Raw genomic sequence first — 16579 nt, 5'->3', positions numbered from 1 at the left:
AGAGCCGGGACACGCCCCATCCGTGTTGTTCCCTCTCTCTATTGGTTAGTTGCGAGCGCAAGGCTGCGCGCGAGGGTTTGAAGCGGGAAAAGCGTGGTTACTATGGAGACGTGGCCTAGTCGGTGCCGCTGAGGAGTGCCGCCGCGGATGGTGAGTGTCCGGGGGGCTGCGGGCGGGGCGTGCCCGCCGTGAGGAGAACGGGTCTGCTACGGCAAGGGAGGGGGGGGAGTTGTCCCCAGGCCACCACCACCGTCTCCGGGTGGCGGGACAGCCCCGCAGCGTCCCTCAGCCCCGTCCCTGGCGGACCCCGAGCTGGCTGCAGGGCCGCCCCCTCCTTGAGGCCCTGCCGCGCTTTGGTGTGTGCGGGAGGGGAGGGCAGGACGGCGTGAACAGGGCAGGGGAGAATGGGAGGAGAGCCTGCACGCAGGGGGGGCAGCGGTGAGGGGCTGCTACCGGAGGGGGTTGGCAGCTGGCACGGTGCCCCTGCCTCAGTCCTACACCCCTTCTTTTTATGAGGTTCAACCAGGCTCAGTGCTGAGTCCTCCACTTGGGCTACAACAACCCCATGCAACGCTCCAGGCTTGGGGAAGAGCAGATGGAAACTGCTCATGGGAAAGGAGCTGGGGGTGCTCACTGACAGAGCTGAACATGAGCAGCTTGTGCCCAGGCATCCAAGAAGCCAAAAGGATCCTGGTCTGTACCAGCAATAGTGTGGCAGCAGGGCCAGGGCAGTGATCATCCCCCTGCACTGGGCACTGGTGAGGCTGCACCTCGAATCCTGTGTTCAGTTCTGGGCCCCTCACTACAAGAGAGACATTGAGGTGCTGGAATGGGGCCAGAGAAAGGCAACAGAGCTGGTGCAGGGTCTGGAGCACAAATGTGATGGGGAACGGCTGAGGGACCTGGGGATGTTTAGTCTGGAGAAGAGAAGGCTCAGGGCGGACCTTGTTGCTCCCTACAGCTGCATGAAAGGAGGTTGTAGTGAAGTGAGGTCGGTCTCTTCTTCCATGTACAAGAGACAGGACGAGAGGAAACAGCCTCAAGCTGTGCCAGGAGAGGTTTATATTGCATATTGGGAACAATTTCGTCACAGAGAGGGTGGTCAGGCACAGGCTGCCCAGGGTGGAATCACCATCCCTGAAAGTGTTCAGAAACCATGTAGACAAGGCCCTCAGTGACATGGTTTAGTGGTGGCCTTTGCAGTTCTGGAGTAGAGGTTGGAGTTGATGATCTTAGAAGTCGTTTCCAACCTTGTTGATTCTATGAGCCTTCCAGTGATGAAGCTATAGAATTCCTCAGTCTGCGGCTAAATTCAGTGAGGGAAACTATAAATGCCTATGGGGCTAAATTCAGTAACCATGCACCCCCTCAGTCATACAGTGTAATTCCAGATGCATTGCAGTTTATTTTGATAAAATTATAAAATAAATTTTGAAAGCCATTTGGTAAACCTTACGTAGTCAGGAGAAGCTTGGGCACAATTTTCAAATAATCAGCATCCGAATATAACTCAGATTATTTTCTTGGCATGTGGCTGAATATTAGACACTTCCCATTCCCATGCAGCTGTTGTTTTAAGCAGTTGTCAGGGATCAGCTGTAGGATGGATACTCTTCTGCTGAGGTCACCAGGCATAGTTAGAATGAAGGGGTGAATATAAAAAATAGCAGTATCTTGCCATTTGAAAAAAAACCTGTCGGAAAACAAAAAAACCTCCCAGCATTCAGCTGTTGTTTTTAAGCCTGATTCAGAAAGCAATGAAATGAACTGTAGTTTTAGTAACCAACTCTGTGCTGGTGTATCAGTAGAAAAGGAAGTAGGAGTGTTGCTGCAGGGAGAAGACTATCATCATGGTCCATCTGCAAAATAGCTGTCATTTGACATTAAAATTATTCCCTCCTCTCCATTTGCTTTTAGCTGTACTGAAACTAAGTGGTTACCTGGTGTGAGTGTTCAGCTTTGTTCCTTCAAAACAGGCTGCTACAACATTCATTCCATTGAGCAGCACAATGTTTAATGCCATGTTGTGTACATGCACTGGGAGTTTTGAAGTGCAATCATATGGTCTTAGAAAGGGATCTGCTGCAGTGTCAAACACTGATTCATAGGTCCCTACCTATGAATACCCTAATTTCCAAGGAATGAGGCCAGAATGATTAAAGGTAAAACATTTTGTTTGGTGCTCTGGAAAAGCAAATTATCTGTTCACTTCTGGAAGGCTAAGTCACATTTGGCTTTGGATCACAGTTAATAAAGAATGTAATAGCCAGATGAATAAGAAATTGGATGACTGGTGATGTGAGTTAATAAGTCTCCCTTTTCTCTTGTATAGATCTGTTTTATTTTTCTGGGCTTCTGCTTCTATACTTAAAAAACTGGCAAACACTGGCACGGATGGATCCTGTGCAGAAGGCTTGTTTGGGTTAATGTGGTTACAAGTAATGGGTACAATACACTGCTATATTAGTTGTGGTCAGGAGAGGAAACGTATCTACCTGCTACATGTGTTTACAAGTTTTTTAAGTTCTTAACTTTTGCTTTTATAAGGTACTTGTAGAGCAAAGTGATTTACACAATAAGAAGTGACAGGCAGGAAAACAAGGTGCTGTTTAGGTTTTGTACTCTAATTAACAATCACTATGTTTGTCAAATGCCTTTGAAAATTGTGCCTAATAAAATTATTTAATGATCAGACCGAAGTTTATGATTCAGAACGGTTATCTTAGATTATTTGAAGGATTAAATGTATAGTTGCATTAGTTTGCAGTTGTAGGAGTGCCACACACAATTTCTTTACTTTGCTATGACTTAATTTCCCCAGTTTAAAATACAGATATAGTGATACTTGTGTTATGTCTTGGCCGTGACACTCAGGAATATCAGTGGAAGTCAATTAAAATTGTTAGGTAAATATGCGTGAGCTACAGTGGGACAACAGGGCATGGGAGCATCAACACTGCTCTGAGATCTTCAATATATCAGATGTTAATAAGGATCAAGATAGAGTGGTCTAAGGCTGCTTTATTCTTATAATAGTCTACGTAGGGATGTTACGTGATACGTTGTATTCACAGTGACTGAGGTTCACTGCGTATCTTTGAAGTCCTTTTCTCCACTTTAAAAAATACATTGGGAATGAAAAGATCTGTGTAAGAGCTAATTAACAATTAAAAGCATTTTAAAACGGAGGATCAGCTCATAGAGCTTAATTTTGTGGTAAGTTAATTTCCTTCAGAATACAGAAAATGGAACCACTTGTTTCTACTGTTTACAACTGACTTCTTTTTTTCCCCACCTTTATGACTTTTAAAAAGCCTGAAAGTACTGAAACAGAGGAGGAGTTCTCTGATGACAAATTGCAATCTTATTTTGTGCTTTTGGTCCCTTAATAAAATTCTAATGCTTTCCTACAATAAGTACTTATATGTTACCAGCACTTGGCAGGCTTTTAAAATCGTTGTGAAAATTACTTGCTTAAGTAGTAAGTTGTAGAGAACCCAGATTTGCCACATAAAGATGACTGGTCCCTTGTTCAGACATGTTCCAGCAGTAAGGTGTATCACCATTAACTGTTTCTCCCTCACTGCTAGTTTGTGTATAAGTAAGTAAAGATGCTCTGGACTCTGTTGACTTCATAGTTTCACTGATTAGCTTCAGTATCTTTTTCATCAGTGGCAAAGCAGGTCCCTTGTGTGAGAAAGTGATGAAAACTTCAAAGTGATGTTGAGTCTTTCTGCCAGCTAAAATGAGAAAAGCAACCCCTGAACACCAAAGAATTACAAGTGATGTCATAATAAAGATTCAGTAACCTTACAGTTGAGATTGGTTGACCTTATAACTGGGTGCCCATGAAGAATTATATCTCCACAGTGACTCACTTTTTTCCCAAAATATCCAACTATTTTAAGAAGTCTTAGGCTTTTGTCTCAAGCCTGTTTTCAATAAAGGATTGTATTTTCCCCATAGCTCTGCAGGAGACAAAACCTGGGTTTTGATATGAAACTACCACACTGAAGAATGTCATATTTTTCTGCCCTAGAACACTATGTTCTCTTAAGTGAACAAACAAAATTAGTTCCTGGCAATAACTGAAGGAATGCTGGCTGTTATTGTAAAAAAAGTAAAGTCTTCCCTTTTTTTGCCAGAAGATGGCATTATCATTAACAGTTTAAGATTCCTGAAAACCTACCAATGCTCCTCTCGTTTCTTTACAAAGCCAATTTATTTTGAAGAATTATGTATCTGTTTTAGAAATTCCACAGTGCTGAATGAATTAGAAGTATTCTTTTAATAAGTAGAAAGGCACTCCTTTCTTTTAGAGTATCACCAGTTAAAAAGCCAGAAGGGTTTCACTGACAACTGCAGTTTTCCCTGGATGTTCTCATGTATGCACCACACCAATTTTTTTAGAAAATTGTCTTCTCTTGAGTTTTAAAGTAATCAGAAGTTCTGAAACCCATCACCATGATGACTGCTTAAACTCTTGAATCCATGGTTGATTAGTTTGTTATTCCTTTGTTAGTCAATGTTTGGTTTCCCTAGGTTGAAAACACTTAGATCCAGCAAGATTTACCATATCTGGGGGAGAAGAAGTACTTACATTACTTCCCAGGCCAGCTGTCATTAAGAAGCCATTTAACTGCTTTCAGAAGGCACAGAGCCTTAGCTAGTAAGCCTTGCAGAGCTGCTTACAAATCTCAGTACTAATCTTCTGGCATGTTCTTCAGTACCTATATTGTTCACAATCCTTATTCCAGAAAATGGAAACTTGTCTGTATAGCCATTTCTAACTATATAAATGCATTTTTTTGCTTAATTTTTAATTGGAATCTTGACCTTAACATTCTTAGTTCTTTCCCCTTGTCTGCTGCTCTTGTTTTGTAAAATGCCTCAGTTTCTTACCTTTTTATTCTCTATACTCTCTCCTGTGCATTATAATTTAAACAGATATTAATAATAAATTGATTCTTGCGCTGGTCTTTGGCCTCTGTATTTAGCTTATGCATATCTAAAGATGTAGGTATAATCTAGGATACAGAGTGAGATTAGACAAAAAAAAATCAAAAGAAATTTGATAGATTGTGTTCATCTTCATCAGATTCTCAGAGAGTGCTGTCTTGGCATTTTGTTCTAGCTGCTCCTTCTGTCAAACAAAGTAAGTTTCCCATGGCGATGCACACATCAGTTACAGAGGACCTGCAGTGTATTTACGTTTTAAGCACCTTATGCAAGATAGGCTTTTTTTTCAAAAACATAATCCTTGAAATGAAGTCTGAAGTTCATGTAGAATTTTGTGTTAGAGAAGTTGGTAAATTGTGAATGCTTGTGAAAACCCTTGCACATGTGTTCTTTGAGTTTCCTATCATCTCAATTCTGATTTCCCTCTTGAGGATCTAACAGTCTCAGCAGTGGCTCTGACTTTATCTCAAGATTCATAATTGTATTACATACGCGTTAAATAAGTCTGTCTACATACCAGTATTTTGGTCTTAAAGCTTGTACTGCTGAAACTCATAATTTTATTATAGCTACCTACAGCTTAGACTCTAGCTTCTAAGTCATTTTAGATGTCCTCTACTGCATCTTTTGCCTGTGTAATATCTTACATAATGGGCACCTTAAAATAATCTTTATTGGTGTCACTATTATTTCAACATAATGTGTTAATTAATGATTTTGAATCAAATTCTTGGGTGATATTTGGTGACCAACTTTTTTAATATTGTAGAGATACTTGAAAAATCCTGCCAAAGAACTTACCCTGAATGATGGAGGTGGGGGGGAGGGGGGGAATTAGTCTTAAATAAGTTGATTTTCTTGAATGTTATTGTAACCACCAAACATAAGGAAGAGCTGTATTTGTGAAGGACCTAGAATGAGCAAAGATATAAAAAGGAAGTGGGCAACAGATACTTGAAGTGCTATCATTTTTCCATTTTATGGAACAAGTAAAAATATCTGCAGATATCCATCTGGATACAGACAGCTGCACAATGCCTTGGTAGGGAGATATGAGTGAAGGAGTTGAGGGGTTTTTGGCATACCTTTCAGTGATGCATGTTGGGTTTTTTGGGTTTCCCAAGAATGCAAGTATGGCGTTCCGATAGCATATGTAGATTTAGAGAAATTCTTTCAGATTTTGCAGATTGTTTTGGGTATTTGATCAAGGGCACTCAGAAATGCTCACAAGATTCATGACTGAAGAGAGAGTATGCAACAAAACTACAACTTTGCTGTATTTCATCTATAAGATGAATGCTCTTAATTATTCAGCTTGAGGTGAGGACAAAAGCAATTTCTTCTGCTTTGGTTCATTAACCAGGCATAGCTGAACCACATTAGACCACATGCCCTGATATTAAATTGAGTGTCTAAAATTAGGCATTTTACATTCTGTAGCTTGAGGACAGGGTTTCAGTAGCTGTGGCATTCATCAAGTAGACATCAGGCGTGTAGGAACTCTGCAGCAGTAAGTAACACTGCATTGTGCAGTTTTTACATGTTGTTGTCTATTGTCTGTAACTTAAAAATATAATTTCACAGATAAACTATGTTTCATGTTTCATTTATTGTTGTTATTATGGAGTGTTTGGCAGTCTAGTGTATTGTACACTTGGAGTTAACAGGCTTCCAGCCTAATTGCAGGTAATGGCATCAGAAAATGTGTACTTTCTTCATGAATAACTTTGTCAGATGTGATGCTTTATATGATTCTAAAACTTACTCTGTTGATTTCTTGTAGGTGTTAGCTTGAAGATGGCATCATGCCTTTATGAATGCCTTTGTGAGGCAGAACTTGAAAAATACTATCCCCATTTTGCTGCCTTTGGCCTTCAGAAGATTGATGAGCTTGCCAAAGTTACCATGAAAGATTATACCAAACTGGGGGTTCATGACATGAATGATCGCAAACGACTCTTTCAGCTCATTAGAATAATCAAAATTATGCAAGAGGAAGACATTTCGAACTTAAGCAAGGAAGATTTTCAACCAAGTGGCCTTTTCATTCATCCTCAGGTGACGAGATCCGGTCCCCGTAGACAGTTGCATTTTGAGTCCTTCTTTGAAGAAGATGATGGAACGGTTAAAGACTCCAAATCTGAACAATATGGTTTATCTGATTTTGGTGCCAATGAAGAGAACAGTGTAGGGGAAATGTTGGGACACATTCAACCACATGATTCAGAGCTCATCAGGTTAACTAGAAGAGATCTAAATACTCCTGGAACATGCACAAAAAAAGACCTGAGCTGTCCAACAGTTTCTGGTGATATTGCTCCGCTCCTGGGGGATTCTGAAGCTCCTATTGTACAAAGAATAACTCATATTTCAGGGTATAATTATGGGCTACCTCATTCCTATATCAGGTAATAATTAGTTGCCTTTATTTTGCTATTTTTCAAGTTGGTCATAATTAATTCTTTCTTCCTAGTGGAGGAGAATCTGTCTTCATAACCTCCAAATGAGCAATTCTACCACTACAGAGCAATGCAGAATTCTATACTGAAGAGAGATATTAGTAAGCACTTGGGACTCTCCAAGTCTGGTAGAAGTAATCACCTGAATTTCACCAGCTGCTGCTCACCAAGGTTTTCTAAGAATAGTCTTTATTGTCTTTCAGGATATCAGGCTTTGTTTTCATGGTGTTTTTGCCAGTCTTTCTTACTCTTTATCTTTCCATGAGACTATAGTGAAAAACATTGTTTTTCCAAAATATGGCATTATCTGTTGATAAGCTTGTCAAGTTTTTCTGTGTGAAAAGGATAACTTTTGTGATGGCTTTCTTTATGAAAAAATTTGTAAGCTGGAGCTTTAAAAAGAAACAGAATGAATATACCTGTTATAGGATATAGATATAGTGGTGAGAGGCAGCTGCTCCCCAACCACATGATCTGTAACTTCCATACTTCTACCAGCATATGGTAACAGAAGGGCTATAGTTATCTTGAACCATGGGTAAATCTACCGTGCAAAATATTTTAAGGCACAAAATATGTTTTTCCTGCCTCAGCAGCAGAGCACATAGCCCTCTGCACACATACTACCAGCATTTAGCACCTTGCGGTGCAGTTGTGGCACTTCTGTTTAAAAATGCAATGAGGAGGGGCACCTGTATGAAGATGGGACTTGGTCTGAGAAGGCTGTGGGGAAAGACCTGGTATATGGGAGAACCCATGGAGTCAGGGTGTCAGTTACAACTCCCATTAAGCATGCATGTAGCCTAGAGGAACAGATGCTGTTGCCACAGTGGAAAAGTACTATGGTGACATAGTAGTTAGAGAATTTAAACTGGGAAATGCAAGGCAGAGGTTTATAACTCCCTTTCGCTGGAAAAAAGTCATTCCCACCTTCCAGAGAAGCACTCTAACCGCATACCTGTACTGGCATCTTAGTGCATTTCTGCCTCCTCTAGTTAAGCCAAGGTGCAGCTAAAGGGCAGGATTCCTAGTGCTTCTCTGGTAAAAGTAAAGCAAGTAAAAAATGATAAAATATAACCTAATGGCTCAGCTAGAGGAGTTCAAGATTTTTAATCCTGTGATAAAGCTGTGTTCTCCATTGTTTTCACTTTGTTTCCTTGTTCTTCTCTCTTTTTCTGAAGCACATTGTTCTGTGCCTAACATTATGGTTCAGCTTATTAATGAGCATTATGGTGGGCTTTCTGCATCCTCCTCCTGACATGCCTGAGTTTCTCTTTCTCCTGTTTTGACCACAGAGTACGTGTTGTGCATTCTAGGCTTGAGCCACTCTGCTGACACGTGGGTTTGTGATTCCTGTTTTGCAAGTGCTCCTTCACTGAATCCATCCATTCCCATGTCACCTTGTTATTTGATCACTGAAAAGTCTAATCTAGTCTCATCTATGAGAAACACTGGAAACTACTGGCATGATTTCAGATGGCAGAAAGATTAAGAGCTCTTTCAATATGTTTCAATATATTTTCTACTTGCCTACACCAAATGGCTTGATTTGGCAGCGACGGACAGGGCATGGTTATTCTTCTGACCTATAGTCTAATCAGGTTTCTAATGTTCTGTGTCAAGATTTTTGGTCTTTTTAGTAATTGAAAAAAAAATTGTTAAAAATACAATTACTGCTTACAAAAGATTAATAGAAAATCTAAACTTCATGTTCAGCATATAGAATTAAAATGCATTTTGTTCCCATACAAAGCATATTCAACTAAATGTGTGTCTGTACTAGAAAGAATTTATGCCTTTTCTCTCAAAAATGGAGCCTCCAAGTCTTCGTTTTTCACTTTCCCCAGATTTTGCAATCAGTGCTTCCTCTGCAGCCTCTGAGAGCGCACCAGACTCTTTCTGTAGGTAACCAAATCCAGCCTGTGCAGTGAGAATTAAACTTCAGAGCCTCTGATCATTTGTTGGATGACATTTGGTGCCTAGTGTTATCCTTAAGCTCACGCTAGCTTTTGAAGCATCTTATTTCAAGTATCACTGCCTTTCTTTACAGGGAAAAGAATTTTCCATCTTAATGCAGGGCCAGATCCTAGTCTGCATGGGAAAGCTGTGCTAAAGTTAAAGGGATTCCAGTTACAACTAAAGATTACTTGTGTGTAGTTTTTGAATACGGCATCTTGAGATTTATATCAGCATGTTGTGTGTTTCTGTGGAATCATGCTGCACAATAGCAATGATACTACAAGCTTGGAGTTGTAATGAAATACCGAGTAACTTGTGGGTTTGGTTTTAATTTATTAGATAACCAGTATGTGTTAGTTTTTGGTTGCTCCATTAAAAGATTTTGGAAGGGCATTTGGGCAGCATGGCAGAAACACTAATTCTGGCCAAGCTGGGGCTTGATTAAAAGCTGGGTTTTTTGTTTCAGAACTTGACATTCAAATCCAGGCTGAACATCATTTGGCTGAAAACAGCTTGAAAAGGGAAAGGCTTGAATATATTTTGGTTGAATTCAAGCATATTCTCTATGCTGCATCGCAAAATGTTTTATGCTGCAGGTTAATCAATGAAAAGGAAATGACCTCATGTTTCTGAGGTGTCTGGAAGGGAACTAAAGGAGAGTTGCCAAAACGCAGTAGCACAACTTTGCCTGTGGTCTGAAACCACATATTATTTTTATGAAAAAAGACTATAGGGGAGACAATGACAAGATCAACATTTCAAGTTTTCTTTGAGCTGAATAGGAACATGGTGATATGGCACACGATGACATGGTCTTGTTTCCCAGTTTGAATTATTTACTTGTAACCTGCTTGACAGCCCATAATAGGAAGAATGAAACTCAGCGTAAAAGGAAAAGCAACTAAATATTATACCCTCTCCTGTTCAAGATCTGTTCATATTTGTATCTGTACATTATTGACTAATTACAACTGTGAATAACTTCAGCAAGATTAAATTTCATTATGTTAACTTGCATATTATGCCAGCTTCCATCGCATCTTTGTTGTCAACTGAAAATATGCCAATCCAGCAACAAGTTCAGGAATGAAGCTGTAAAAACACTAGTATTCTTTCAACAGAAGTGCACAAAATGCATCATTCTATTGGAAAAAAAACACAGAAACTTCACTGTGTAACAATGAGGCATATTTTGGGTCTTCTTTTTATAAGCCATTAAAGACAGAAACATTTATTGATAAAGCTAATAAATTTAAATAAATTCTAGGTTCTGTTGTAACTTCATTTTAAAATGTAAACCTACTCTATTGTTGTAGATCCAGTGCTTCTGAGAAAGAGACACCATGGACAGAGAGTGAAAAAATCAGAGTGTGTGTCCGAAAACGTCCTTTGGGCCTGAGAGAGGAGCGACGTGGGGAGGTTAATATCATCACAGTGAAAGATAAGGAAACCTTACTTCTTCATGAGAAGAAGGAGGCAGTTGATCTCACCCAATATATTTTACAGGTAACATATTCCACTTGTAAATTGTGTTTATGGGCCAGTCACTTGCATGGACACAATAAAGCAAATTGTGCTTAGAGTTTCCATGAGGTGAAGCAGAAAAGGCTTTTCTTCATTTCTTGCACTTGAGCTCAGCAAACTATATTTGAATTGCTTCTACTTATACCAGCCTGTGGCAGAAAACCCAAGCCCAGAATTTTAAGCTTCAAAAACGTGTCTCTTGGAGCTTCCTTTGCATGTGGCAAAATAAAACCCTCTGCTACATGCCGTTGCTGCAGATTTACCTGCTGCAGAGCCTCCTCATAGCTTTCCTGAGTGCTCCAGTGAGCAGTTCCCTTTTCCCTATTTCAGCACTGTAGGTCTGTTTCAATGAATCACAAACACCCTTTATCCCCTCCCTTCCTTTGTTCTCAAATGCTTTTGAAAATTAAGTTCCCTTTTGGCCTTTGTTTCTTAATCCCAAAAACCTTGTGCTGTCATAGTTCAAATTCTCACTTTTGAATGACAGCACCAGGAACACAACTGATTTCTGAACAGCAGCAAGCCATTCTCACTCTACTGGGTGTTATTTTTACAGTCTGGTTCCTAGGAACAACTGTTTGGAGTATCCAGTAAAATTTCAGATTGCAGCTCTCTGGGGCCTGGTTCGTATACCACATTTTACAGTGTGACAAATGCAGCAACTCCACCCCACTCCCTCCATCTGACTAGCTATATTTGGCATTTATGTGGTGCTTATCACCTTAGTATCTCAGTGCTGAAATAACCACTAATTGACTTTGTTATATCAGTACAGACAAATGAAATACTGCTATCAGTTAACATAGTCCAAACAAAAGTATGCCATGGCAAAGGCTGTGTCTATTCTGTAGGACCCAAGAGAACTTGCAAGTCTTGCTATTCACCCTGCCTCCACCTCTGGTTCCTGCAGAAAGAGCAGCAAGGGGTACAGAGCGAGTGGGAGGCAGTGGGTCATATTCCTGCTCCACAACTGCAGGCCAGTCACAGAGCACATCTGCCCTTTGAGCTGAGTGTGAGTGCTGAGACTCTGGTTTAACTTGCCTGTGTGCTCATGTGGTTTGTTTGCACAATGTTGAAACGATTCTCAGTTCTAGACATCTACCACTTTAGTTTACACTGCAGGGGATTTATCAGAGCGCAGTGTTCGTGGAGGCTCTTTTGAAAACGTTGTGTTTGTGACTGTCCCTACAAACACTAGAAGGACCCCATAACAAGCTCTGTTGCAGTGTTTCCAGAGTCCCTCATGCTTTGAGTTAGATCTGGAGTGTGGGAATTTGGGTTTTTCTTGACCCCTTCTAAGATAATAGAATCCAGCTTTTCTTAGGAATAACTTCTGTCTTCTCTGGCACAAACAGTATTTAAGTCTGCAGAACAGAGGCAATTAATCACAACTGAGGACTAATTTTGAGAAAGTCAATAGCTGACTCTAAGTTCTTTTTACTGTTGTGGTCTTACTGTACATCTGTACAGGGTGAGTCATTTCAAGAATAGTTTTTTTTAATTAGAATTTTTCTTGTCAGAAGGCTGTAGTATGCTCTGCTTCAGAATGATGGGAAATTAAGGCTTCTTTGTTTCTCTTTTTTATTTTTTCCCTTTTTTATTTTTCCTACCTTCAGTCTCTTGATTGGTCATAATCTGTTTCTGCATGTGTCATGCTGCTAAATGGGCTTAAATCACTTTGTACCTCATCCAAAGCCGTATGAAGTTATTGGAAAGATTTCTGTTGTTTAACTTTGCATTTAAATGGGGGTGAAGGAGAAGTGAAACATACTCATTTTCATGTAAATCATATTTATTTTTCAGCATGTTTTTTATTTTGATGAAGTCTTTGGGGAGTCATGTACCAATCAGGATGTGTATATGAAGACAGCTCATCCTCTCATTCAGCACATTTTCAATGGGTAGGGCATCACTGCTTACATTTCTTACTTTTTTGCCTTGTTGTTTCCAAATTTCAGATGCTGCTTTAATTTTCCTTTACACTTCTCATCTTTTGAAAAATACATTCATTTCACTTTTGCCTCATACCATCACCCTTTTAGAATGTCTTTGATTGCAGTTTTGACAACATAAATCAGGGAAAACTTTCTTCACATTTTGTGAGAAATTTAAATCAGAAAAGAAGTTAAAATTGGACCTCAGAGAAGCCATGGCTCCACCATTTCTGAAGTCTAATCTCTCTAACAAAGAGGTGTTTAGCACACTCATCTGTAGAAGAATAATATTACCCCTTTCTGAGACTGCTGTGAGATATTTTTTCATGTATTTAACAGTTCATAGGGCAATAGAAATTATTAGTAATCTTATGATTTACTTTTATTGATTTATATTTGCTTAGAGGCTTAATCATAATGACGTACTTCCTGATTAAGGGGAAATGGATGGCGGCTTTACATGAATAATCTTATTTTCATGCAAAGTATCAAGCTTGAATATAATTACACTTTTGAATCTTTGAAGGAAAGAATAATGTGCCCATGCTGAAAATTAAGAAAATGGAGCATTCTGTTACTGAAAATCTCCAAGTATAATCAGCATAGACAGAGAATGTCATGCTTTTGAGAAAAGGAAAGTAGAAAAGGAGAATGACGCTTGTAGCTTGCTGTGTAATAATCGCTAAGAGCACAATTCACATTACAGCTAATCCAATAATGCCACCAGGAGAGATGCCACTGTTTTTTCTCAGCTTTCCCTAAATTTCCTGTCCCTCCTGCTGCATCCCCTTCATTGACATTGGTCTAATCTGACTCTGTGGTAAGCTAATTCTGCAATCAAAGATGGCAAGAAATTATTCACTGTGCTTACTGCAGCCTGACATTTTTACCTATTTCTTCTTAAGGTTCTGAGCCAGCTAAAAGGTCCTTTTTTTAAGGAGGGGAGGAGCAAATAATTTGTTCCGTATTATTTCTGTATTATTAGTTCCCTGAATCTGTTCACATCATATTTGCGGGTTCAGTGCCTGTAAAAGACCAAGGATGGGGAAGAAGTAGGCATGTAGAAACCTCAACTTAGATGGGCTTGAAGGGCATTGGAGCCATATCCTGGGACCTTGGCACTTCATGTGCATTGCCACTATAATCTTAAGGTGCTGTGATGACAAAGCTGGAGCAATCTAGAATAAGACAAGACTGTGGTTGCACAAGCTGGAGTGAGAGAACCAAACAGCTTCCTACCACTGAAAGGGGGTGATCGTCTTCCTTACCTCCAGCTAGACACATTTCCATAGGTCATGGGAAGCCAGCTTGGGTATATTTTGTGATCTTCTGTGATGTGCTTTAATTCACTGAAGCAGCAAAAATTAGCTTGCAAAAAAAAGTGGAAAGCTTTCTTTTGTTTCAGTGGAGTAAAATCTAATGTGAGAGCCAGCACAGGCAGGAGTGGGTCAGTGGGGTAGGTCACACAGCTGGGAGCAGAGGAAAGAAAGAGCAAGACCTTCCCCTAGGCAACACCTCTTTAGATTGATATAGCTGTGTGCAGCCTGAGACAAAGTAGCCTTGCTTAGTAAATTATAGTGCTGGGGTGTTAATTTTCATCAAGTACAACACGTGTTTATACAGATCCTGACTTGTGGCTGTTTTGCGTCTCATGTCAGTAATTTTTCTCTGTGATTCATAATCAGTAGGATTCCCATTCATAATTCTACGATACTTCTGAAGCATCTAAGCAGCTGGAAGAATAATAATGAATTTTTGTTTCCTTAAATGTGTTTTTGGCATCTGGAAGAAAGGAAGCGAGCCAGCACTCTGTGACATGCCAGGTCTCCATAGGACACTCTTGGGAATCAGTGTTAAACGTTCTACATTTTCTCAGATAGGATATCAAACCAAACTTGCTAAGTGGCCTTGCTAAGCGGCCACTATAGATAGAAATTTACATTGCAGAATCTTTTTTAATAGATATGAATAAATCAGATGTGACACTAAAAATACAAGTTGTCTTCGCAGAGGCAATGCAACCTGCTTCGCATACGGGCAGACTGGTGCTGGCAAGACTTACACTATGATAGGTACTCAGCGGAACCCAGGACTCTACGCCTTGGCTGCTAAGGACATCTTTAGACAGTTGGAAGCATCACACTCAAAGAAAGATCTCCTTGTTTTGATCAGTTTTTATGAGATCTACTGTGGACAGCTTTATGACCTGCTAAATGGAAGGAAGAGGTATTTAAATAAAAATACATTTTACTGTAAAGCTATGGTTATGAATCACTTGGTTGTTGTTTATAAATCACTTACTGTTATATGCAATTTCATTTAACATGTTACCATTTACAGTAAATGTTATGTAATTTGAGTTGTTCCTAGGTCTACTGGAAGGTGTCCCTGCCCATGGCAGAGGGGTTGTAACTGTGTGATCTTTAAGGTCCCTTCCGACCCAAACCATTTTGTGATTCTATGATTCTAGGAGCTACTTAGAGAAGGCAGAATCTGACGCTAAGTACTGTGGTATTGATAGGGGCTCCTGGTTTTTACTATTGTGGGAGGAGAGGAATAAGTAAGAATGGATATGAACTCATGCTATTTTGCTTGCACTATAATAATACAGTAACTGAACACCATAGGTAGAGAAAGAACCTTCTCGTGGCTAGTTCTTATGCCAACCATTGTGGAGTCCGTGTCTTTGCCTACTCAAACGTAATCTCTGGCCGTTCCTCATGCCACTCTAGTCTTTGAAGATCCCGCTGATCTCCCAGTTGTCATGATTGACACTGCAAAGTCTGCTCACCTTCTCACCCAGCAGCCCAGTGACACAACTGAAGCAAGCCTGAGGTGATGCTGCCATCACCTCAGCCCCAGACTTTTTTTGGATGGATGTATACTCCTACAGGAACTCCATCCAGAATGGAAATCAGACAACTCAGTATATGGTATAAAAAAAAACACTGTGGTCTGAAATCTCTGAGTAATAGTCAGTTAATATCTAAGTAGTGAAATCTTTTCAATGATCTTGAAGGAGCATTAGCTGTCAGCTGGAACCTTTAGCAGCTTTGGCAGCACTGTCCTTAGAGCACACAGGAGGGCTCAAGAGGGAGGCTTTTTCCCTGAGTGCGAGATGTCCCTGCCTAAGGAAGGGGGGTTGGAACCTGATGATCTTAAGGTCCTTTCCAACCCTAACTATTCTATGATTCTGAGGAAGTGAGCATCTGTTCACAAAGGAAGCACCTATTTCTGTGCATGTGTGCGCCCTTTCTCCAAAACAGTCTTTAAGGAGCAGGTAATATAATCTGCTATGTAAGGGGTCAAGTTACTAAGGCAAAAGGAGTGTCCTTATATCCTTGAGATGTCTACTAGCTATCCTGCATGTCATTGACGGAGAAGATTAAACTTACTCCTATAGGCATCATGTCTACATTCTTCCTGTGTAATGTAATGCTTGTGTGATTCACAGCAGAGGTGCTCTGAAATCTGACTGTGGCAATGGGAGCTGCTTTGAAATCCTGTGCACGAATCTTGAGAACTCCAACAGAGCATAACTTACAGTCTGAACTTCTTAGGAGAAGCCCAAGATGAAGCTGAAAGAGAGACAAGAACTCTAGAATGTAAACAAGATAATTTACTTCCCTGCTTTATCATATTCCTGAACGAGCACAAATGCACTGCTAATGTCTCTTTAACAGTGAAATATCAGTGGTGCATGTTATAAAAGAAATACCTCTTCAGCTGTGAAAATGAATGACA

General features: G+C 40.1%; 1 protein-coding gene across 3 annotated transcripts in view; it reads left to right on the top strand.

Moving 5' to 3' along the window:
* Window positions 1–48: 48 nt before the first annotated feature.
* The window catches only part of KIF24 (kinesin family member 24), a 31353-nt gene continuing 14822 nt past the window's right edge, over window positions 49–16579 (top strand). The window contains exons 1-5 of one of the 3 annotated variants that reach the window (XM_062620352.1): window positions 49–154; window positions 6750–7367; window positions 10694–10883; window positions 12705–12802; window positions 14846–15061. In XM_062620352.1, coding sequence (XP_062476336.1) covers window positions 6757–7367; window positions 10694–10883; window positions 12705–12802; window positions 14846–15061 — 1115 coding nt within the window. In that variant the 5' untranslated portion in view covers window positions 49–154; window positions 6750–6756. Of the gene's footprint in view, window positions 155–5884; window positions 6280–6742; window positions 7368–10693; window positions 10884–12704; window positions 12803–14845; window positions 15062–16579 lie in introns of those variants that run through there. The other 2 variants (XM_062620353.1, XM_062620351.1) reach the window with 2 other exon arrangements.

This window comes from Pezoporus occidentalis, unplaced genomic scaffold, assembly GCF_034315485.1.
Source record: "Pezoporus occidentalis ecotype Australia unplaced genomic scaffold, CSIRO_AGI_Poc_V1 ctg220, whole genome shotgun sequence".
Classification (NCBI taxonomy): Eukaryota; Metazoa; Chordata; class Aves; order Psittaciformes; family Psittacidae; genus Pezoporus; species Pezoporus occidentalis.
The sequence above is the reverse complement of the archived record's forward strand: the minus strand, read 5'-3'. Positions and strand labels throughout refer to the sequence as shown.